General features: G+C 40.6%; 2 protein-coding genes across 3 annotated transcripts in view; one reads left to right on the forward strand and one right to left on the reverse strand.

The window, feature by feature from the left end:
• cblb (Cbl proto-oncogene B, E3 ubiquitin protein ligase) overlaps positions 1–3578 on the forward strand; it is a 65810-nt gene extending 62232 nt beyond the window's left edge. For both annotated transcript variants that reach the window (XM_083687369.1, XM_083687370.1), the window contains exon 19: positions 8–3578. In XM_083687369.1, coding sequence (XP_083543495.1) covers positions 8–267 — 260 coding nt within the window. In that variant the 3' untranslated portion in view covers positions 268–3578. The remainder of the gene's footprint in view (positions 1–7) is intronic.
• A 626-nt stretch (positions 3579–4204) lies between these two features.
• alcama (activated leukocyte cell adhesion molecule a) overlaps positions 4205–24951 on the reverse strand; it is a 58561-nt gene continuing 37814 nt past the window's right edge. The window contains exons 3-17 of the mRNA XM_083665463.1: positions 20214–20320; positions 19732–19948; positions 17988–18052; positions 15336–15423; positions 14858–15031; positions 13897–14021; positions 11559–11691; positions 10706–10818; positions 10434–10560; positions 10143–10264; positions 7957–8086; positions 7267–7293; positions 6690–6804; positions 6399–6510; positions 4205–6059 (exon numbers count right to left, since the gene is read on the reverse strand). Of these exons, the coding sequence (XP_083521589.1) occupies positions 6432–6510; positions 6690–6804; positions 7267–7293; positions 7957–8086; positions 10143–10264; positions 10434–10560; positions 10706–10818; positions 11559–11691; positions 13897–14021; positions 14858–15031; positions 15336–15423; positions 17988–18052; positions 19732–19948; positions 20214–20320 (1622 nt within the window). The 3' untranslated portion in view covers positions 4205–6059; positions 6399–6431. The remainder of the gene's footprint in view (positions 6060–6398; positions 6511–6689; positions 6805–7266; positions 7294–7956; positions 8087–10142; positions 10265–10433; positions 10561–10705; positions 10819–11558; positions 11692–13896; positions 14022–14857; positions 15032–15335; positions 15424–17987; positions 18053–19731; positions 19949–20213; positions 20321–24951) is intronic.

Raw genomic sequence — 24951 nt, forward strand, 5'->3', positions numbered from 1 at the left:
CTTGCAGTAGCCATAGATTGTTTGCAGGCACCTGCCAGGCCGCCTAAGCCACTACCTCGAAAGACCCCTCCTGACATACATCAAAGGAAGCACCATGGCCTGGAGTCAGTGAGTGAGAGCGTGGACGCCAAAATCGCTAAACTGATGGGGGAGGGCTACTCCTTCGAGGATGTGAAGAGGGCGCTCATGATAGCGCAGAACAAAGTTGACGTGGCACGGAACATTCTCAGAGAGTTTGACTTAGTGGCCCCTAGACTCAACCTGTAGCTCTATGGGATAGGGGGGACCCCCAAATAGGAGACATTGTGTGCCTGTGTGGGCATTGGTGCAGAATGCAAAGGGCTTATTCTTTCTGGTTCTCCCTCTCTAGTTGTGAAATAAAAGGTTTGGAGGGAAGTTGCAGTTTACCATGGATTGCAGATCGATGCATACCTATCTGTTGGAAGCCAATCCAAATCAGGATGGAACTGAGGGAGAAGCGCCTGTTTGCGAAAGATGTTAAACCTGTGAAAAAGATTGTTGTTTACAGTGAACAGCCTTTCTGGTGAGCTTGCCAGTGCTGGCCTCTGGTTTTCAATGCTCGTATTGCCAATGTGTGCAGGACCGCCCCTGCCACACCTACTGCTGCTGCTGTCTCCAATCAACTACTTAACCCCAATCCCCCCAGCCTTGCATAATCAACCAGTCAGGTGTGGGAAGGGATCTGTAACAGACTGGCCTTGGCTGATGTTCTTTAATGTTTATTGTTCTAGTTATCTGTTATCCTTGCACCATCTCTCACAGGCAGACAGACAAACACGTTGTGGTTTTTTAATCACTCAGCATAAAAGCATCTGTACATTCGGTGTGGTTCATTTCAAACCAGTTGGAGGAGCCAAAGGCCTATATCTTTGTTTACTGCAGTCCTCCTCCTTGTCCACTCTCTCTTTTTCTCTTTCTCTTCCTTTATCTCTGTTACTTTGAGAGGTAGAATAGTACCTGCTCTCTCTGCAGTCCTGATAGATGATTCTGGTTCCCTGGCTGAGTTCTCAGTCTTAATGAGTTGGTGTTTGGAGAAGAGCAGAGGTAGGGAGATGGAAGCTTTTGAGTGGAGCGTTATTGCCTCCCTGGGCTCTTCCAGGTCAGGAGCGCAGGCTCTTAGAAACACCATTACGCCACTCTCAAAGTCTACTTGTGCTCTCCCCACTTCCCTCCTTTCAGCAAGAACCTTGTGAATGTACAATAAGAAGGGGGGGGGGGAACAGTTCTATGGCACTTAGCAGTTCCTCTGTCTCTGAAACCACAGGCTACACCAGATGCAGCCTTGTTTTTTCTTATTTTTTTCTCGATGATAGACAACATAGCCACTGAATATATTTGTTCTGGCTGCAGGGGCTTTCCCGAGACATATTAGTTCAAGGCCCTAACTGTCATTACACTTACTGTTATGTTCTTCTATAATTAGAATAGAAAACCAATTAAGTTTATTTTTTAATGTGCCAAATGGAGGAGACATACTGATAATACCACAGAGCCAAGTCCTTTAAGTAGACTGGTTCTACAGTACTAATGTGTACATTTGGGAAGGGGTGGGGTAGGGGTTCTAGTCAGGCATTTAACCCCTTGGAGGACTACTCTTGTTATCAAAACTCAAGAGACAACCACTAATACATTTAGGTCCATATAAAAATGAAAGCAGAACACATGAGCAGTAACCACAAAGTGTCTATCAGGGGACTGCCACATGAGGCGGAATAGGGTGAAGTTGCCCCTTTACACTTATATTGGGCCAGTTTTGCATTGTTACCCCTAATGGTTTAAAGGTATAATCAGAAATATGACATCATCGCACACAGCGGGGTAGTCTCCAGCTTACAGAGGTCAACAATAACAGAATTAAAATCTTCCTACTCAAGCTAATTGGGAAAAGACAATTAGGGTTCTTGGCAGATTGTAACATTTGTGGTAAGTTGGTATGCGGAAGTTGCCTTGCTGTATACAGTGCCTTCAGAAAGTATTCAGACCCCTTCACTTTTTCCACATTTTGTTGTGTTATAGACTCAATTTAAAATGGATTAAATTAAAAGAATTTGCCATCAATCCACACACAATACCCCAGAATGACAAAGTGAAAACAGGTTTTTCGAAATTTCAGTAAATTTATTAAAATTGAAATAAAGAAATACCTTGTGTACACAAGTATTCAGATCCTTTGCTATGACACTCTTAAAATTAGCTAAAATGCAAAAATGTCATCAACAAATCACTCAGTAAGTTGAATTGAGTCCATCTTAATGCAAAGATAATAGTTAATGTCATTTTGGAATTAATATCCTTGTTTTTATAGGGTCTCTGATTTGCATAGGAATCAATTACACACTGTGTACCAACTCAGCAAATTTCATAATTTCTCTTGATCCTGACAAACTCCCCAGTCCCTGCCAGTGACAAACATACCCATAACTTGATGCAGCTACCACTATTCTTCACGAGAGATGGTGCGGAAACTGCATTGCATGTGCTGGATTTGCCCCAAAGTTAATGCTTTGTAGTAAAACCAAATAAACACATTTCCAGCCACTTTCTTTGCTGTATCACTTTAAATCATTGTTGCAAAGACAATTATGGATATGAGAGAGATTATGAGAGTGACTGAGATGATGTTGTCCCGTCAACTGTGCTTTTTCCTCTCCACCATTCAACTTTGTAGATTTTTGTAAGTCTCCCCAGGCCTAAGGGTCGCATTTCTGAGCAGTTTTGTTCCTCTCCATTTGCTCAGTTTGTAATGACAACCTGATCCACACAGTGTGTAATTGATTCCTATGCAAATCAGAGACCCTATAAACAAAGATATTCATTCCAAAATTACATTAACTATTATCCTTGCATTAAGATGGACTCAATTCAACTTATTGAGTGATATATGTACGAGGTATTTCTGTATTCTGGATTGATTCTTTTAATTTAATCCATTTTAAATTGAGTCTATAACACAACAAAATGTGGAAAAAGGGAAGGGGTCTGAATACTTTCCGAAGGCACTGTATGATATGATGTCGTAGTCTATCTGTAAGGCTAGGATTTGGGGAGGGTAAGCTGATCCTAGGAGCAATGTCATCCCCAGAGCACATGAAGCTGGCAAAAGGTGGCCTTTCCCTATATCCCCTTGTCTACCTAGTACAACCTAACTTTATACATTTCATCACAGTAACTGCATCCTTTCCCTCCTCTGTTCAGGTTTTTTTTAATGAACTCTTAACTTGAAGCTTAATTTTGCACTGGTCTTTATCATCTTAAACTTGAAAGTCTCAATACTGAAAACGGTTGTTCCATCTGGCCTGCAAGGGTTGGGGTGGGGGGGGTCTTCGTTACAGTAGGTTGCAAGGGGAGGTTTTCTAGTTCTTTTTCTCCTTCTTACTGTATGTCTTGAATTTTGTTTGATGAACATGCCTTGTGGAACATGTAAAGCATAGTGATGTGTGCAATTAATTTATACTTTATTAAAGCCTTCTCTTGATATTATTTTGTTCAGTAATTAAAGTAACCAGTGATTTGTTGTTGTTTTTTAAGATGTTTTATAAAAGCCAGTATTAACATGAGTTGTCTTGTGTTGTTTTGTCATGAACAAAATATCGCAAATATTTATTAGGAAAAAATAATTACCTGAGATGTGAAGAGAACACATTCATGTTCTTTTGTGCGGCACGGTATAGGGTTATGTTATATAGTTCTGTAACATTTTATTTGTTCAATACATTGTGTGACGTCAGATATCATTCTAGCGTGACAGCGCTTCGTCTGAGCTACGTCTTAAAATCGTTAAACGATTCTTGATTTTTAAAGATTTTCCACATATGCGGAAATATAGTGCCATCACGTCAAAAATTACCTGCCGCCCATTGCTTTTCAATGGCATTGCAACCTACTTTACAAACTATCAAAACTCAATTAAAACCTTGGCTTTTATAGTAACTGGCTACTTTCAGAGGTACTTATATGCACTGTTTTGTATACACAGAAGTATCATGAGCACTCGTTTTGTTACATCTGAAATGTGACTGGCTAAACCAACTGGCTGGCTGAACAATTCATGCTAGTTTTAGTCCTCATTGCTAAACTTAGTAAATATTGCACACTCAACTTCTAAACTCCTTTGCTTGTCATACAATCGAAGAAATTTGCTGGAATTAAACTTAATCAATCAAAACAATCATTTATTGTTTTGTTGATAGCGCGACTCTGTCCACACTATCTGTTGTAAGACAATGTGTTCAATATGGTAACAAATGGACATGAGCAAAAAGGGCATGTTGTAGAGTTTGGTGCTGAAAAGGAGACTTTTCTTCAAAATGTACACTTTATTCTCAACAAAAGTACAAAAACAAAAGTCTGTATTTACAATACACTACTTGTATGGCCTTCTCATCTTACCCTCTTTGGTTTCACTGCTGACCTGATGACTGGAAATGAACAAATGTATGAAAACACAATTTGCCAATCATACTTAAACCGTCATCTCAATTGTTTCAGCTACACTGTCCTTCAGACCCTCAAAAAAACAAAGCACACACAAAACACTGTACTGCCTAAAACGCATCTCCATGGAACTCTCCAACCTACAGTACATTTTCAACACTTTAAATGACGCACGTTGGAGGTTCAAATCTAAATTTATTATGCCTACCTAGTAAGCATGCCGAAATGCAGCTAACCGTACTTCTCACACAGTATAAATAGATCAAAACACAAGCTGGACATTCACATCCGACAGACTGTATTTACAGTGAACCTCCTCCAAAAAGGCAACAAAACCATAAATACTACACTAATAATGGTCCTAAACTACAGTATGGCACACAGGAGCGAGAGAAAATTACTAAATAGCTTAAACATGAACTCTGCAAACAGAAAGATGCACAATCAAAAACATTTGTGTCATGTTTCAAGGCTATATTTGATTTTCACAGAAGTGAAGATAGGGAAAACTGTCAGCGCTTTAATCAGCTTTCACATAAAATGCAGAATTTCTCACATTCCTGATAATGGTTTGCTGTATCACAAAAAAAGTGAGACTCAAGTAAGGCAAAAGGAAGGCTTTGGCTAATTATATTGGATAAAAAAAAAAAAAAATTCTGCAGAATGGTGGCCAAATCTGAATGTTTACTCTTCTACCAATTTAGGAAATATGTGGTAATGAGCTAATTAGCATTTTGTAATTTTCTGTATTATTTGGATTGGGATGTGAGGCGTTTACCTTGTCATAATTGCTTTACTTGGCAGCCAGTAAGACCCAATGCCTTAGAGTTAAGAAAGTTGCACTTTACACTATAATAACAAAATTAAAGAGCTAAGTCCTTATGGTCCGCAACAAATAACTCTCAATCCCCATTTACTTTAACTTGTAAGGCATGCAATACTGTAGGTAGCACACCAAATTCAAAAATATTAAGTGCAGACTTTTCAATTTGCCACTACCATTCACACCTTTATGAGCGGGATTACTAAGAAAATCCTGGGGGTGGGTGGGGGGTAACAAAATAGCTACAGCTTAAAAAACAGGTATGCAAAGACTTGAAATGTAACTTCGAGGAACGGAGGGTCAACAGCAGTGAAGACTTGATTCTCTGGGAACCACCAGAACCGGTCATGACCGGCAATCCAGTGTTGGGCAGCTCCCTGATCGATATTCCGCTATTCCAGGCATGGAGCAGAGTGAGAACTCTCACTCATGTCACACAGGCCTAAAAAGTGTACAGTGAATTTACATTATTTTACTAAATGAAAATAAAAAAAGAACCAAAACCCACTGCGCGCAAAACGAGAGCATTCACCAGGAACACAAAAAGAAAATTGAGAAGCAGTCTTCAGTGCAGACTAAAAATCATTGCACAACACAAACATTTTTCTTTTTTTCTGAGACGGCGGTGGGTGGGACTGTTCATCTGGATTAGCAAATATTCTGCCATAATGTGCTGCTCAATTGAAGCCTGATGGAGGTTGTCGGTGGCCAATCAGATGTCTTCCTTTTGGTGTTGTATGGCTAGTCCAATATGTCAAGGCCTCTCTCATCTGCCTCTTCCCTGAAAACAGAAATAAATGCACTCCGTTTAACAGATATTTGGAACCATTTGAGATGGGAATGACTGCAATGACTGCAGTCATGTTTGAGCCTGCATCACAACTACACCGTATGTTTCAGTCCTATAACTTTTCTTATCAAAGCTAACTAACATGCTATGCCAGGGGTGGTTAGTCTTATCCACATAAGGCACACACCTGATTCTACTAATCAACTAATCTAGACTTCAACCAAGATTTTGATTAGTTGTGTTACTGCTTGGAGCAAAAACCTGCATCCACACAGGCGTGTTGTAGGTGATATAGTCCATCTATCGTATTGTCAGTGATGGTGCCAATACCTTCTTCGTCCCCCGAGTACAGCCCCGCTGTCTCTACACTTTGTGGTTTTCCAGTTTCTTGCTCTCTTCGGACGTTCCGGCTTCTTTCTCCCCCGTTTTCCAGCTACCTTGTCTGAAAAGAGATGGTTTACATAAACACACTAAGAATTGAGTGGAGTGAAGTTACAGGACCTTTTGCTGGGGCAGGAATACACCACTATCTTTTTGGTAGTTAATTCACACAGCTAAAGCTGATGCTAACACTATGCAGCTAAATCGTTATGATAGTAGATCGATAATGAAGTGTTGTACCTTGATTTTTTCATGTAGAGCCAGTACACCAGCCCAACAACAGCTGCAGCTATAATGAGCCCCACCACGATGCCCACGATGAGCTTAGCCTGGTCCCCATTGTCATTCTGAGACCCTGCAACAAAACAACATCTTACACATTGGACCAATGCATGACACACGCACAGATGACTGTTATTAGTGGATAAGCTACACCCAATGGGTTTGTCTCTATGTACTGTATGAGCTTTATGGCGTATTAATGCTTTTTGCTTGTCAATGACAAATGGGAGTGTGGATAAAGGAAGGTTTTTGTTGAGTTTGTCATGTTGGGCTGTTCAAACTCCAAACTGCAATGCAACACATACTGTACAGTACTCTACGTGTGAGAGCTTTCAGTAGTCTGCATGGTTGGGGTCAACTCCATTTCAAAAGAAGTACTCCTCATCGAAAATGACAGGTAACTTTATTTTCAATTTCGCCCCAAACCTAGTCTGTTTGGTCAGCCTTTTTCAACTCACAAAAAATACTATTTCTGATTCGAAAAAAACCCATAAATAAATCTAAATAAATTAAATGAAAATAAAAAAAATCTTACCTTTGTCTGTTGTTTCCTTCTTAAATACTGAAATCAGACATAACATAAAATTAACTTCAAACAAACAATACTGTGTATTTCCTTGAGTTGAAAAGTACACAAAGGAAAGAGCTGAAATAGCTGTCACCAACCCACAAAAGTTGAACAAAAACTACCCACCCAAAATACCAGCCGGAAGAGTTTTGATTAGGAAAAGCAAACAATTTCAAAGTCAATTTTGAGAAAGTGTAGCACTTTGGCTTTGTATACTGTAGCAACATTTATCCATGTTCTCAGAAATAGTGAGATGCACACACCATGCAGTGTTTTCCTGAGAGGCAGGAGGAGAAGAGGGGGTAACGTCCAGTAGCCAGACTCAGACAAACCCAACCAAACCAAAGCAGAAAGAGAGAGAGAAAGAGAAAGAGAGTGAGTGGGAGGATGAGGTATTAATGCCAGTGTCTAGTGGATGAAATGCATCTTTCAGGCCAAGCAAGAACCCTCAATGGTCTTAGGAATTCAGACATTGCTACAGAAACTTCTTTAGATGGCGTTATATTAGATAACATAATTTTCCTGAAGCATAGCAATGTATGTGGATCCTTAGAGTCACAGAAGGTAGAGCAGATAGGGATTAGTGTAGGTAGACTACAGTAGGATAGCTGTTAGCAGCTAGGGCTGGTTAACATGGCACGCTCCGAGCGCACTCACGGGAGGACACGTTGATGGCCTTGACGTCCTCTCCAAGCTTGTTGGACACGTTGCAGGAGACGGTCAGGTTTGCTGTGGGCACCACTGTGATCTTGTGGGTGGCCTTGCCGTTGCTGTAGGAACTCTCTTCCTGAGGGGACAAAACCATAACAGAGTTTATAGGGAACGCACACCTGCATATGAACAAACTGGCCCTGTTCCAATACTTTCAAAATGCATCCCTTCATGGTCCCTTCTTTGATGTTATTACAGATCTCTGAGTGACTGAATGTGTGAAGGCAGGGTGTCTATTGCTTTCACCAACCAAACCCTAATTATCTGGAAGGATGAATTTTTAACATTTTTGAACAGCGCCATAGAAGGGTTCCAAAACTGACCTGTACATCGACAGTACTGCATTAATGATGACAATTACGACAGTTTCACTTAGCTGTGTTTGAATGAGTAACATATTTTGGCACAATGCTGCATGTTGAACACACACATACACACGACTTAGTGAAAGCAATTCAACCACTTACAAATGAAGATCTACATTTTATTCAGCATCTATGATCACTGTCAAACAATACCTCTTAAGATTTTAAACACAGTAATTACACAAACCAATTTGACAGTGTGATTGTTTTTATTGTATGTCTTGATCATATTGAACAGCCTATTTCAGAACATCAGTATTCAGCCAAGAGAAAGCCACAATATGAGAATAGAGTAAAAGAAAACATATTTTAGTGGAGCATCTTGGGGAAATTATGCACACCCCATGGCAACCTCAATGCATGGTGCTTGAACCAAGGTCACTTTAGTACCACCACTAGAGGGTGGAAGAGACTCTCTGGCTCTGTCCAGAAACAAACCATAGTCCCCTCTAAATGATTAATTTACCCAAAACACACAAAAAAACATACTTTTGAGTGCAATGATATTGAAATATACTTTTTCCAAATGCATTAAAGTGTGGGTAGTTGTAATGCAATGTAATTCAGTGGTGATTTATTTTATATTGAAATTGTACCTATTGATAATATGACATGACATAGTTGATCATGACAATCATTTGATTAATGCCTGTAAATGCTGTGGAGTGTGGATGCCTACAGTACAGGTAAGGGTGAGTACATACAATTATCCATGCCTTCTTTTTATCAATTTGTTTTATTGTACTGTATTGTCTTATATGAATAGAACACCCATCAGTCTGCAGTTTTTGATATGACAAAGCATTTATCATGACATGAATCTTATCCATGCTAAATGCTGAAAGAATCAAATTGCTCATCAGTTGGAAGTGCTGCACTTTTGTATAGCGTTGATAAATGCATATTACAGATTACTTGAGGATGCGTGTAGGATTAATTTTTATAAACTGTGCACTGCGCACATGGCTATTGTTTACTGTTTACTATACAGAGTATGACACCTCTGGACATAGCTGTGTTATATACTGTAGCTAGATTACACTAATGCTTGAGGGGGGGCAGCTATCTTTTTATAGGACAACTTCACTAGTCACACAAGCATACACCGTCATTGAATGAAGCACTTTGAAAACGCATGTATATCTGCCACTAGAACTGGCTAACTTGTCTTAATTGATTATGTAACTTCTAGACTGACCATGTCAATCTTCAGATTTAAATTCAATTGTACATACATTTAATTTCATGATGATAAGATTTTAGGCAAAAATACCTAAAAACAAACAACAACTGAAAATAGATGCAGTACAGGCCTGGCAGAGCATCACCAGTTATTGCATGCAAAGGATTGTCAACCAAATACTAAATATGAGTGCTTAATTTGGACATAATATGAATCTGTCCTATTACTTTTGGTGCCCTAAAATAGGGGTAAAATATATAAAAAGTAATATACTTTTTATATATTTAACCTATATTATACTTTAACCTCATAGTAATTGTTTGATTTCAAATCCAAGCTTTTTGAGTATAGAGCCAAAAGAAGAAAAAATGCTTCACTATCTCATTACTTAAGCAGGGCACTGTATGTGTAGGGGCTACGTGTGTGTGTATCTTGGGGGGGTATGCAAAAAGACATTTCCATTTTATCTGTGTAAAGGACAATAAAGTAGTCTTCTTCTTCTTCTATTACAATTGTGGGGAGCATTTCAGAAAAGCTGAGAAGATTAAAGGTACACATGCACACACACACACACACACACTTACATCTGTGCCATTGATACTCCACTGGACGTTGGGCTGGGGCGCTCCCTCCGCTTCGCAGGTGAGGACCTTGTGTCTGCCATCCTCGCTGCGCTGCTTGGTCAGCTTCTTGATTACCGGCATGCCTGTTAGACAGCATATGTTTGGCTATGTACTCAGACCTCACTGAATGAGCTTACAGGTCAGTGAATAGAGAAGTGTAATGCTTTACAATATGCTTATACAATTGGTAGCTACATAGAATTGACAGAATTGTGTGTTTCTGTTTTGTGTTGTATTGAAATGGACACACACCTTCTACTACCAGGTGGAAGGACTGGCTGCGCTTGATGCCGGCCACAGACACCTCACACACGTAGAGGCCCGCATCAGAATACGTCAGTTGGTCAAACCTGGGTGCCTTCTCCAGCTTGCCGTTGTCCTAGTAGAGTAACCCAGGCTCATTAGACCATGTAACACTCAGGCTCTGAAGGTTGTACATACAACATACACTGCCTGTCCACCCCTTCCAAAAACACAACGTATGTAAGAGAAACAGCACGCAGCCTAACCAAATCCCCTCTTACCTTGGTCCATGACACTTTTGCATCACCTGACACATTCTTCTCCATTGTCACCACCAAGGTGTCCCCGACCATCTTTAGGATCTTCCCTGTGGGACTGAGACTGAGATCCAGGTCTACAGAGGGGGATGTAGAGAAGAGAGGAGAGGAGAGAGGGAGGACAGCATCCGTATCAGTGCGCTGCAGGCAATCCCAATAACGTTAATTTGTATCGCTTATCACTGGCTACAAAGCCCTGACATAATCCTCCAAGGAGACGCATATTCACTTCTCTGCCCACACTGCTATGGCCACGTATGAGTCACTGAGACTTTGTGATTCCGAGAGGACATCCCCCCCCCATTAAATACCATTCCATCCCATCATACATAGCTATTGTCTCCCTCACACAGTCAATTTAGATGTAAGTGGGAGGGAAAGGCCTATGTTTAAGATGTGTTAAATGCATTGGAGAAGCGAGACAGGGATGTGGCTATATTGGCATAACCATGGCCCTTTTGAACGGGGCGGCAACACACACCTCCGAAGGAGGGAATAATTAAATGTGTTGGAGCTTATCAGAGTTTTCCTGGATTCATCCCTTCCGATGGTTCGGCTTGGTCAACGGATGTCAGAAATTCTAATTAGCCCTCCTGACTGCCACTTGAAGATACATTTGATTACCTACCTCTTGCTTCTGTGACTTAATTTACAGTGGATAAAGGAGCTTGTTAAGAAAGTGAAAATAAAGTTTGAGTTTTCAAACACTTCTGTAGTTGTTTGTGGGCTCAGTGGATGCACACCAGGAAGACGTCATGTCACTATCTTCAACTCCATGTTTAAATCCACAGCTACAGAATATGTCATGTATACTCACAGCTCACGACCACACTTGCGGTGGCCTCCATGTTGTTGTTGTCGACCAGTGAGCACTTGTACTCTCCTGCGCTCTCACGAGTGACTGAGGTCAGAGTGTAGGTGTCAAAGTCCTTCACTGTCACTTTCTGGTCCTGCCAGGGGGAGAAAAAATAATTATCCCAAATTTGTATTTTATCAATTTATTTGAGTAGGGACATATGCAATAATATTGACATTATCTTGTGGTAATTGATAGGGCCTCTCCCTAAATAGAGAGAAAAATGTAAGAAAATTCAGAATAAACAAAAAAAGAAAGGAAATATATATAAGAAAAGATAAATGTAAAAATATATATACACACACATACATACATATATGTACATATACACATATACACACACAGAACAACAAAAAAGATTTAGCAAATTCTTAAGCAAGTTCCAGAGATGTATACCCTTCACAAAGAAGGTTGACTGAGAGAGTGCTGTCTTACACATTGGAACTCTACAGTTGCCTCTAGTGGCACCCTGAGTATGTGTACCTGTAGGTTGCAATAAGGTCACCAAGTTGCAGAGTGATTGTGGCGCAAGTCCATGCAGGCATTTAAAAAACAAAATCACATGAAGAAATTTACAAAAACTAAGCAAATTAAGTTTCTTTAGCACATGGCAGTGATGCCTTCCTGGCTTTTTGTCTAAAATGTTCAAAGCTCTGTTGTAGTCATTCTATAGATTTGTTTACTGTGAGTTTCACTTGAGTCATGCTGCCATGCAGTAATATATTTGCGAAAATATCATAGTGTTTGTAAACAAAAGTGCAGTATCAAAGGGTAAACAGTTTATTTTTTATCTAAAGCAGTTGAGACTTGCTACATGCTGATTTTCCTTGCATGTTTATCAAACCTAAGCTGCTTGATTTGCTCTCCTTTGATAGTAATGTTAAGTGAATCTGCAATTGGCCGTTTACTGGCAGAAAAGCAAATCACAGAAGTCTTCTTGATATTCAATGTCAAGCATGAGTTATCAAGCCATTCAGCAACTGAAACCATATGTTCTGTAAACTCATCAGTAACCATAAGACATGTTTTTCTTGCCACATAAACTACAGTGTCATCAGCATACATCTTAATAATAGCATCCTGGAAATACCTCAGGAAAATCATTTATATATAAACTAAATAGAAGTGGACGTAGAAGCGACCCTTGAGGGACACCCATTCTTCTTTTCTGAACTGTAGACCTGATGTAATTAATCACAACACTTTGTTCCCTGTTCTTGAGATGTGAATCAAACCATCTTAGTGCTTTATTACACAAACTTTTTGAACATTTTGAGACCAAAATGCTGTAATTAACGGTGTCAAAAGCTTTACTTAAGTCAAGAAAGATAAGACCAACCACATTGCCTTTGTCCAAAGAACGTTTAAAACTATCTATTAGGAAACAGTTAGTTGTTTCTGTTGAGTGTTCACGTCTAAAGCCAAATTGCTGTGAATGCAGAAATTGATTCTCCTCCAAGTAGGTCATTAGTTGTTCTGCAACAACTTTCTCCAATACTTTTGATAGAACTGGGAGAATGCAAATTGGCCTATTGTTATATGCCTGGTAAACGTCTCCTGTTTTTGAAAATAGATGCTACCAATGCCCTTTTCCACCCCTCTGTGTGTAGTTCTTTTTGACACATTTATCAGGTGGGTGAGAGACTTGACCAATATGTCACTGTGTTTCTTTAAAAATGCTGTGTCCCACGTCACCCTAAATTAAATAGATCTTTTGAGTAGGTGTTTTTGAAGTTATTCATTATTTTCAAGACTTCTGCATGACCTCCATCCCTAATCTTGAAGCTGTCACTTGGTACCAACACTGATCTCTGAATACTTGACAATTTGTTCTATAGAGGTCATCATTTCATTACAACATGAATTGGTATTTTCATTTGATAGTACATTATCTAACAAATCTTTCTTGAATTTAGCACTTAATATTGTGATCAGGGGCCCATGAACCATTTGACAGAAATCTAGTTTTGACATGAATGCTTTAAGCCTCTTTTTGCCGGCTTTGTCCCGAGACTTGGGTTTAAAAGTTGTAACTATTTCTTCTAACTGTACATAGCATAAATCACATGCAGGGGGATTATACACAATTAAAATATTAAAATTAATTTGTGATGACAGGGACACATTTACACTTGACATTCCATAGATGGGTCACCCTCTAGATTTACTTCTTTGCACTGAATGGAGTCCTTGATAAGAACGCTCCCTCCTCTCCCATTGAAATCTCTATGGTTTAGGTGGCAGAGTGCCTCGTGGCTTGACCCCCTGACCCCACAGGCACAGCAGAGGTGCAACCCACCTTGATCTGGAAGTTGTAGCTAGTTGGGGGAGGGTTCCCGTCTGCATTGCACTTCAATGTCACGTTATCCCCTTCTTTGATGGGAACCTTAGCTTGCACCTGGAGGCTCAATTTCTCTGTTGGATCTGAAAGTGAGGGAAAGAGAGGGAGGGATAAAGAGAATGAAGAGAGAGAAAGATCAACAAGAGAGAGATAGGAAAAAAAGGAGCGTTATCTAGATATCTTCCTCTTTGGGACGGAGGAGGGTGTCACAAATGCATCTGCCGTCCGCAGCAGGGCCCCCTGGGGGCTGAAAGCCTTCATTTTTCGCGTCATTTGCAACGGCGGGCAGACTGGCAGGCGGGGAAGGCTGGCATTGGGCTCTGGATGGGGCGGCGGAGCGAGTCATATTGCATCTGCACCCCGAGGCACCAATCAAATCTGCTTTTTGCTTTCAGCTGCCAGAGAGAGAGACGCTTCATACAGACTCAATTATCAACATTGTGTCCGACAAGATGCCACAAATAAAAAAATAAAAAGACCACAACAAAATTCTGATGAGTTGTGATTTAAAGTCTATCTAAAAAAGTTACTCAGGATCTCAGTTACTCCTTGTGACTAATGCAGAACTGTATAAGTGAACAGTATAGGTATTTGAGAGGACACATATAAACACCTCAAGATACGCACACAACCTATCAAACTAACCACATAACTATAGGCATAAGGCACACCAGGAGCAGCTGTTGCAAACAAAACACCCTCCATGTCAAGACCCTGGCCTTGCTTACATCTATTCATAATTTTCAGAGCTCCACATGTCTTGAGGGGGAAGGAGCTAGGGGTTGCCTCTCAACAGGGTCTCCCTCTGTCTGAACAAGGGTGCTAACCTATCCTGCATCAGGTCAATAGGCCGCCTTAGCCCCCAGTGGAGGTGCAGTAAAGCCCTGTGGCCTCCAGGGGGGAGCTATGGTCCACTCACAGTGAATAGTGAAGGTCTGAGGAGCAGACACCTGCTCTGGCACCAGGCTGTGCTTGGCTGTACAGGTGAACTGGGCTCCCACGTCACCCTTGACGGCCGTGTACTGCAGACTGGACAAGGTGGTGGACAAGCCAGTGAGAGGGTCCACCTTCACACTGGATGTGATGATGACAGCTGGGGACGACACAGAGCAAATACATAAGGGTGAAGATATGGCATAAAGCTTCAATTCAAATCAAGATCTGGATGTAAAATTCAGGATGAATTCATTCTGTAGTTAGATGTGGTGTGTTCATGTTTAGTTCTATTGTGCATTTACTCTATCTATGTATACCCAACACATCATCTACATCATAAGAACTGAATGAAAGAGTCTTGTAATAAAATACCCCACTAAAACCACTTCTCATTTCCGAGATCTGCTACCATTATAAACTTATGTGGGGGTGGCCGTATGTGACAGGACGTGATGACTTACTTTTCCCATCAGCCACCAGCGGCTGGCCATTTTTGGACCATGTAATGTTAGCCGCAGGGTTAGCATCTTCTGCGACACACAGTCCCAGCTGAAAGACAAAAAAAAAAAAAAAAACATAGACCCAGTCCAAAGCAATCCCACTTCTCACACCAAGTAATGACATTTTGTCATACATTATTTTTGATGTGTAACTATGTTTATTAACAACTCTCTTGTTGCAAATGCAATACATAATAGAAGAGTATTTCTAGAGAGTGCAGGTTTTTTCCTTCATATATGAGTTCTTTTAACCCGAAGAATTTGGTAAAATCGAGTTGAGTATGCTATTCCCAAACTTTACTATTAACAACAAGAGAGCATACATTTATACATACATACTGTCCTGTAGTCTCACCATGTAACCAACTAACTAACTCACTTTCACTCCAGCCTAGTCATTACTGTGAGAGCAAAGGTCACGGTAAACACTAGCCAGGGTCACTGTTAGAGAGAGCAGATAAATGGAAAGACCACAAAATTCCATTTCAGTGACCTTTAAATGCTTGTTTAATGTGTCACTTCCTGTAATGCTGTTTCTTCTGATGATTAAAGCTGAGTCACTGAGGTGTTTTATGGACTATTGGACCATTCCTGTTCACTCTGTTTGTAACCATAAGGCTGATGCTTACACTCATATGTCTATAATACCAGTCATCTTTATGACAGCGAGGATTTTGATGACAATTATTACTACCACTTATATCACCACTATTCCTTCTCTAACTCCCCATGCAGAGAGAATAAAAAAAGGCAGGGATAATTTGTACAAAAGTGGCCTGTCTGATCTAAAGACATGTCATCCCCTGAAACAAGGTGAGCGAGGCAGCAGGCTAGCCTTCCCTAGGGGTGTGTGGGGGCTGTCTATCTGACAGGTACAGCCAGCTCTCTCTCCTGTAACTGTGAAGGATGGCAAAAGTTGTAGCGTGACAGTCGGTGCATGGGAAGAGAGGGTCCTTATTGTAGTGATGCGTGCCCCGACAAACACCGCCAACTTTGCTGGATCGAGAAAAATGTGAGTGCAAAAAGTCCATTACAGGAAAAGCCAGAGTCTCATCAATAAAGATGACAGGATTAGGTGAGGTGCAGGCTAGCACTGGAGCAATCCTTCTTTCTCTTGGCGGCTGGTGTGGGTGTGTGTGTGTGTGTGTGTGTGTGTGTGTGTGTGTGTGTGTGTGTGTGTTTGTGTGTGTAGGGCTACGGGATAGAGAGGTCAAAGTGGGTCGAATAGCGATCGCAGGCTGGGCGAGACTCGTGTGGCAGTTGGAGGTATATGGGATGATGCATGGCCTTAGGCAGGATGGCATGAGAAAGTGAACCTTCTGCCAGGGGGGGATAAAAGCAGGACCCACTGAGCTGTCTGCGTCAGATAATGGACAAGACCTTCCGAAATCATCCAGCCACAATACATCAGGCCTGTCCAGTTCACTCCCACAGTGCTGCCCAGAACAGGGGCCAGCACTCCCATAGGGGCCGACCCATGTCCCCAATACTCAAGACTCAAGCACAGCTCCTTTGACCAGGACTTTGTTCAGCTCTCCAAACCACAGGGGACAGAGCTGTGGTGGTCACTGCTTCATCAGTGTGACTGTCCTATACAGCATACACACAGTGGACACTTGACTTCTAAATTATCACTGAATGTGCTCAGCCATGTTCCATGTCAATACTGAAAGGGTCTGCCTGTTTAATAAAAACTCGCATTTTGAAAGCAGAATGTGGAAAAGCCACTATCTGCAATGACTGAATACCCAGAAGTGATGAGTTTCAAGTGCTGACCTTTCCGAAACTGTGTTTTGGCATTGGAGTGACTCACTGCTGTCAAAACCAGCTTTCTAAGAAGGTGCTTTCTCCCTGTGCGCCACCAAATTGAAACTCCAAACACAAAAACCAGACCCACATGCACAGACATGCAAATAGGAAGAGCTATTCATTTCAGACATACGCACTACAATTTCATCGAATTCACCTGGACCTAAAGTTTTCCTGATGAAAGCACGACCTCTTGTATTCAAAGTCTCCAAAAAGTAACACACATATTTCCACATCATTCAAAGCTGCCAAATTCCAAGACATCCATTTGCCAGGGGTAACATTTTCTCTAACTTTTGTAATTACGTTGTAGTGTGAACCACATATGCCCTTTCACAGGTTATCATTGCAGACGTCACTCTCTCTCACTCTCTCTCTTACCAAAGTGCCTGAGGCAGTTCAATAATGTTTAAATTGTTAGCCAGGAATAGTAATAAATAAAAAAAGCTCTTGATCCATAATGAATGTGTATTGCCTTTGGTGGACTGACTCTAATGATGGTCTCCTCTACATCTTGAGTTGTGAATGTGTTTAGCACTGCTGTTGCTACTAGCACCTATATTTAATATAAAGGTTTTACTTGGGCTGATGATGATGATGATGATGATGATATGTGGTTGTTGAATGCACTTATTGTAAATCATTCTGGATAAGAGCGTCAAATGCAAATGACTACTATTCTACAATGTACTGGAGCAAATGTAAAATGTACAATAAATTATACATTTGCTACAGTACACTGTAGAATAGTAGTCATTTGCATCATTATCATTATTCATTCCAATTTAAAAATATCTTACTCACCATCGTCAGTTTGCCATTCTCCAGCTCTTTAACTTTGTCCTTTATCTGAGGTGGCGATGGCTTCTCTGGAAACATGAACAAAACATACAGTCAATCCTGAGAGGAAATAGGCACAATGAATAATCATCTACTGTATATAGCTTGATGAGGAAGCATTTGCTCGTACTTCAGCAGACAAGATGTTTCTGTACACTTCAGAATTCCTTTACATTACATCATCAACGAAGACAAGTGAGCCAGTACCAGTGGCAGCCATACACGCCAAAGCCATAACACCTCCTCCACCATATTTCACAGAAGAGGATGTACTATACCTCCACCCCCCCTCCTGCTCTCCACTCTACTCCCTTTATTGCTGCTACAAAACTACACCTCCACCCCCCCTCCTCCTTAGTGACATTGCACTCCACTGACATTGCACAGACCTTCACTGCTGCTACAAAAATGTGGTATATTTTATTGTATTTAATGTTATTACTGTTGATGTTTATATTTTATCTATTATCCTTATTACATTCTATTGTTGGTGTTGATTGATGTTGTAGAACTGCTCTGCCCCAGACATTTCGTTACATTGTATACTTGTATTCAATGTAATGACAAATAAACAAGACTTTGACTTTGACTTTGGTATGCTGGGGATTTTGGGCAGTTCCTTTTTTTCTCCACACTTTATCACTCTAGTACCAGTATTTTTCCTCTTTTGCATGATGTTCCAAATTGTTGTTTTGGATATGTTTATGATAGTTTCTTTCTGATTTCTCAGCCCAATAATGGCTTCCTTGACTTGCAGTGACAGCTCTTTGGTCTTCATGTTGACAGACACCAATAGCAGGCTCCAACGGAAAATGTAAATGCTGGAGTCAAAACTAGACATTGACAGCTCTCTTATGCCTGCACAAATTATGTGACGGAATACACCTGATTTACCAGAAACACCTGTCAAGCCAATTTTCCAATACTACTGTTTCCCTGAAATAGGGGGACAATGCATAAAAGGGGTTGTAATGTCTAAATGTCTAAATGGTGAAACCAATCTGAAAAAATAACACTGAATTAAAGCTGACAATATCTACTTTAACCTCGTAGTAATTGTTGATTTCAAATCCAAACTGTCGGAGTATAGAGCTAAAAGAACAAAATGCTTCCTCTTTCCATTACTTATGGAGAGCACTCTGTCATAGAAATCAAGTGCTAGTTCATGTGAAAATGTATTAATTCCATTGTTTACATTTAGTTGGTGACTCAGTATACTGAAATCAGAGTGGGGCTTTACGGAACCTTTTCCTGTACTTCATTCTTCATTCATTCTTTTACTTTTCTAGACTTTTAATACAGTATGTCATCCAGTGCCAGAGGAGAAGTTTTTACATTGTGTGTTATCAATAGCTTCCACTTTAGGTCTGAGATTAAACATCAATTTCATTCCACAGACTGTGTTTCCTTTTGATCTAAGTCTTCTATTGCTCACCATGAGCACTCAACACAGGGAAGCTTTGAGAGAAATCTTGCTTGCTACCACACCAGCAGATTACAAGTAACAGCACTGCAAGAGCACGAAGAGTGTTGAGCGGGTAACAGGTACATATTGTACATTGTGGAGTAATAATCTAGCTAGCTAATAGGGCAAAGTGCTTACTATAGTGTGAAGTAATAATTCAGTTTATGTCACACTGCCTTCCGCCCGCCGAGCTAAAGCCTAAGCTACACTTGTTTTGTTGTAGGACATGAACTCATCACTTACTGTGGACCAGGACATTGACAGGGTATTCCAAGAGGTTGGAGCCATATACCACCATGCAGGTGAAAGTTCTCTGGTCCACCAAGGAGCCATGAGTGATGAGGAGACTGGAGTTTGCTGCGATGCTCACTCTGTCCTTGTAACTGTCCGTGGCCTGGACCGTTGCCTCGTCCTTGTGAGCCTGCTTGACCAGGAGGTCCCCGGCGATGCCATCTTTCTCCTAATTCACCCAAAGGTCCACAGGAACAACAGTGTTAGATTACCACTTCACACTTCATTCACATCATACTCTTTAATCTTGGCTCAGTGCATACAAGTCAGTGCACGAAAAGGCACTTTTACCCCAAGTTGACAAAGTCAGCTTTGACAAAGTCAGTCACCTAACTGATCTAAAATCAGTTGGGTGAGTAAGTGTCCATGCACATGTATGTTTGTTACAGTCAATGGGAGACAATTAACAATTGTACAGTAATTCATCAACTTACACATTTCCATTTAGTGAAGATCAGGCCTTCTGGCTGGGCAGCTCCATCGTTACACGGCACTTCAATCGTCTCTCCGTAAAGGGCAATGACAGTCGGTACACTACACACTGACATAAAAAAAAAAAGTGTTTTACTTTTAATTCAGGCATAAAGAGAATCTGTACATGATCTATCTGGAAAAGGTTAAAAACAAACAAACAAAAAACAATAACAGAGTCTATTCGTTCAAGCAAGGTACTGCAACTGAGCAGCACGCAGTGATGAAGTCCAAGACCATGTGACTATTTTGGTGAGGAGTTTCATAACAAAACAGTGGACCATGTTTTCCAACTCAAAGGTGGCCTAAGTGTGTGATGGTGTTTGGTCCACGACACCCTACTGAAGCAGCTGTGTCATACTGTGCCATCCCTAACCATTTCCTCCCAGTGAAACCGACCGAGCGATGAGATGAGACGCTATGCACGATGAGAGAAAGAAGATAAATGGGGCCAGGTCAGAGGACCAGTGCTGGAGGGTTTTCACAGTCCAAACACTTCCATAAGTCCTTTCTGTATTGAGCTTTTCAGCCCAGGGTTTAAATTCTGGTCATGCCAAAGCAGTGAGCTATTGGCAACACCTCCACAAATGAATAGTGCACAGCCAGTAAGTGGCGTTTGCGCTTGCTCCAGTAGCCTCATGTCCTATTCTATTTACACTCTCAATGTCCCAAGCAGTAAGTGAATAATGGTGCTGATGAAAAATAGATGCATGTGATTTTGGTCCCTAATACAAGACACGAGGCACAAGACAACTCAGTGTAGAGAGCTTACATTTAAGAGTATTCTAAATATATCAGCTTCAAAAGGACAACCGGTTAAAATTAGACAAACAATCACCTTATTGAACAGAGCAGTGCTTGGAATTTGAAAATATTTTTCATTTTACCAATAAGAGTAGATATTGTTCCATGGAAAATGTAATTCTCCTGTATTAATTTTCACAAAATAGAGGTTAATGACTTTGTTTGTTTTTCAGTGTTGTTCTGCTTCATCAAAGTGTACAGTATGCACACATTGAGAAACTTGTTCAGCAAAGTAAGAGCAGGTAGTAACCAGGGAAACCATCTAAAATGCTCTATTATTAAGGGTCTGGGTATAAGAGGAGAAAGGGGAACAGAAGGGAATAATGGATCTGTTTGAACAGCCCAGTCTCAACCAAGACCTGGGACCATTATAGACAGTCCAGGTGTGAGCTTCCCTTTGTACACACACTAAGGCCTTTATTATGTCTAGAGAGTCCTGTTTGGTGTTGGCTGGGGAAACAAAGCAGTAGCATATCCCTTTGCCTTCCCTTGCCTTCCAGGTGTGGAGCACCAAGACAACAGGTAATCACCCGGAAGGGGGGAGGAGAGGGTGGGGGGAGGCCTTTTTCCCCAGCAAAGTCTATTCAGAGACAGTTTATGGCAAACATTATCCACAATGGGATTGATAGGGCAACGCACCCCTGCCATTAGCAATGAGGCGAAAATGGCGCTTGTATACCAAGTCTTTTTAATCACTCCTTACAAAGCAAAAGTCTTTACGAGGACCCAGTCCTCTTCTTCTTTACCCAACAACATGAAACAATTGTACTATAAATGAGAAAGATGCAATCTACTACAGCTATATTTGTCTTCATTACCAATGTTGCTATCCCTTTCGAAGCACTGATTCATCTAATATGGAACCTGTGAGTTTGGCATTAGATCTCCAGCGAACTGTTAATTTTCAAACAGCCACAGGATAGCAATCAACAAAGCTGGGGTATGTAGGAATGTTTCACTGTATTATCTGGCTTTATTTCAATAACTAGAGAGAGAGAGAGAGAGAGAGAGAGAGAGAAAAGCTGCTGCTGATAATCCACTGCAGGGCCATCTGAAATACAGTAATAAGGGAAAATCTGAAGTATGATATGGGCATGTGCTACTTCTCAATGACCAATGAATGCCAGTCACCTTGAAATGTGAAAAATGCTTCCCAAGTGGTAACCGCCCTTTTCACATAGAACGCCAATCATTCCTGACCTGCAGCATGTAATTGTTTGTTCTTGCTGAGGAAAGACATGTGATCTTATCTTACCATTGTACAACACCCTGACAAAGTAGCAACTCTGTGACACAGCTTTCTCTTTGAATAGAATGGGAGCATTAAAGAATTGTGCATGTGCACAGCCAGTTTAGCTTCTGTGTTAGGAGCCCTTCTTAACACCTTTATTCCACATTAATAATTCCTAAGCACTAAGTAAACATTCAGAAATGCTACCATTAGCTAACCCTAACCCTAACCCTAACCCTAAATAACACTATAGACCAAACTGTAATGACAATAGTTATTGATATACACATTCACGAAGGATCAAATAGAGCTCATGATAGTGTTGGAATAATGTGCAGTGTTCTATAAATAATTTCATCGTATTTGCTTCAGCTAACACCTATTGTTGTAATACCATCAATCCATCCATCCATCCATCCATCCATCCATCCATCCATCTACCCATCTATTGCCAATACACTACACTCACCACATCTTCAAACTCTCTCAGGTCATCACCATTACAGATACAAAGACCTTCTACCATGCCTGCAATTCTATTCTTGCTAAGCTGAGAAATTGGGTTTGTAACCGGTAGTGAACACACACATGTACTGTATAGACACACATGTATAAATCTGAATATAGAGATAGCGGTAGTGATGCGGTACAGTAAACTGTTGGAAGTGTTCCTTGCCCTGTATACTACACCAGACATTGCACATAACGAGCCATGCTTCTCCCACTTGAGAGGGAGTTGGAATGCATTGGCACTGGGGAAATACAACAAAAAACAACGCTCTCCCACTTCATTCTGTGGCAGTGTGCATGTGTGCACGTGTGTCTGTGTATGCGTAAGTGTGTGTGAGTCATCAAAAGATGACTGCCATGTAAGTGATCAAATCCTGATTTATTATTGGCAAATGGTAGCCGGGTGGTGCAGTGGATTGTGATCCTGTTGTTTGTTTATTCTACCCCTCACACCCAGAGACAGATGGGAGAAAATAAATACATGTATACCAACAGGGCAAGACTGTTATTTCCTCAATTCATCCCTCACAATGCCCACAACCTGCCTGGTTTAGGCACCGGCCACACTAGTCTTGTAAATCACGGATTGAACCAATGGTATCTCTATGGGAGTCATCTGTTGACAGACAACGGAGATGGCACGGGTCTGTACGGGTCTTTCTGACATTTTTCTTTACGGAGAGAACTGTTCGGAGGAGTTGAACTTTTGACAGTCCATTTAGCCAGTTAGAAACAGCTATGCTGTTTCAAACGGCACGTCCACGGAACAAATCAGATAGTGACATACCTATATGTCTTTGTCAGTTTTCTGAAGGATTAGTGTGGCCAGGGCCTTAATATATTCATATGTCAACATTTGTGATGTACATTGCTTTAGTATTATAAATGAACATGGATTCTCATGGACATTTTATATTGTGTCACAGTTCTGCAACAGTAAAAAACAAACCAAATTGATGTACAATGATTGTGAGAGTATTGTTTTTTAAAGTTTTTTAAACGTCAAAATGCAAACACTAGAGATCTATTTTGCAATGTTGGATTGACATTGTTATTTGATGGCTGTTGGTTAGACACACGTGGTCCTCTGTGGCTCAGTTGGTAGAGCATGCTGCTAGCAACGCCCCTCAACGGTTGTGGGTTTGATTCCTGCTGGGACCATATATACTGAAAAATGTATGCACTCACTGCAATGTATGTCGCTTTGGATAAAAGCATCAGCTAAATGGCATATATTATGTTGGTTGGAATTAACAATGTTAATTAGACTTTCTTATATGATGGTTATATTTAAACGTTGACTTAAGGTTGTCATTTGATGCTCATCATCTAACATGTCTACATGATTTCACATGGGTTGAAAATTAATGTTTTCTTAACATTGGCAGTCAGCATCAGACCATCTCACAGTTGAAAATAATCCATGATTATTATTATTACAGTTGATTATTATCCATCGTCTCTTGGCACAAGACACTGAATCAAAATCATTTTACATATGTTTAAACAATGTTTGGATTCAGACATTGCTGCACCATACCATTTTCAGTCATGACCAATATACAATGACACAACCAAAAACCATGTTAATACAACGTAGGTTTTTCTAAAATGATTCAAATGAACATCAGTACTGATAAACTCCTTTTTGAACGATTTTCTGTTTCCATTGCCGTTGTTTTTCTGTTATAAAGCACTTATACTGTATACTGCTGTCCTTGGAGAGACATTGTCAACAGTTCCCAACATTTGATATGCAGCTAAAAGGGGCCTATTGTGGCTGCTTGCTAGCCATTTCAGACTTCACAAGGATCCTAATAAGACACACCTTTAATCAAGATATATCCCAGACCAAGAGTTTTGGTGGAATTAATTAAACTCTGGCCTGTAATGGCATGGGACATTCACTGAGAAACAGTCTCAGCACAGAATTTCATTATAAAATGAAAATAAAATAAAATCCAACCTGTTTTAATATATTTTATGTAGGCAACAAAACTACAACCAATAATTTGAGGAATCCTGTGAGCTCTATATTCTGTTTTCTTCTGCATTGGTTCATTTAAAAGGGGGTCAGGAGTGAACAAAAACAGAGAAAGGCCACACAAAAAACGTTCAAAACAGCACAAAGTTCTTGAGGTCAAAGGGATAAGGGC

The sequence above is a fragment of the Argentina silus genome (genome assembly GCF_951799395.1).
Source record: "Argentina silus genome assembly, chromosome: 2".
Classification (NCBI taxonomy): Eukaryota; Metazoa; Chordata; class Actinopteri; order Argentiniformes; family Argentinidae; genus Argentina; species Argentina silus.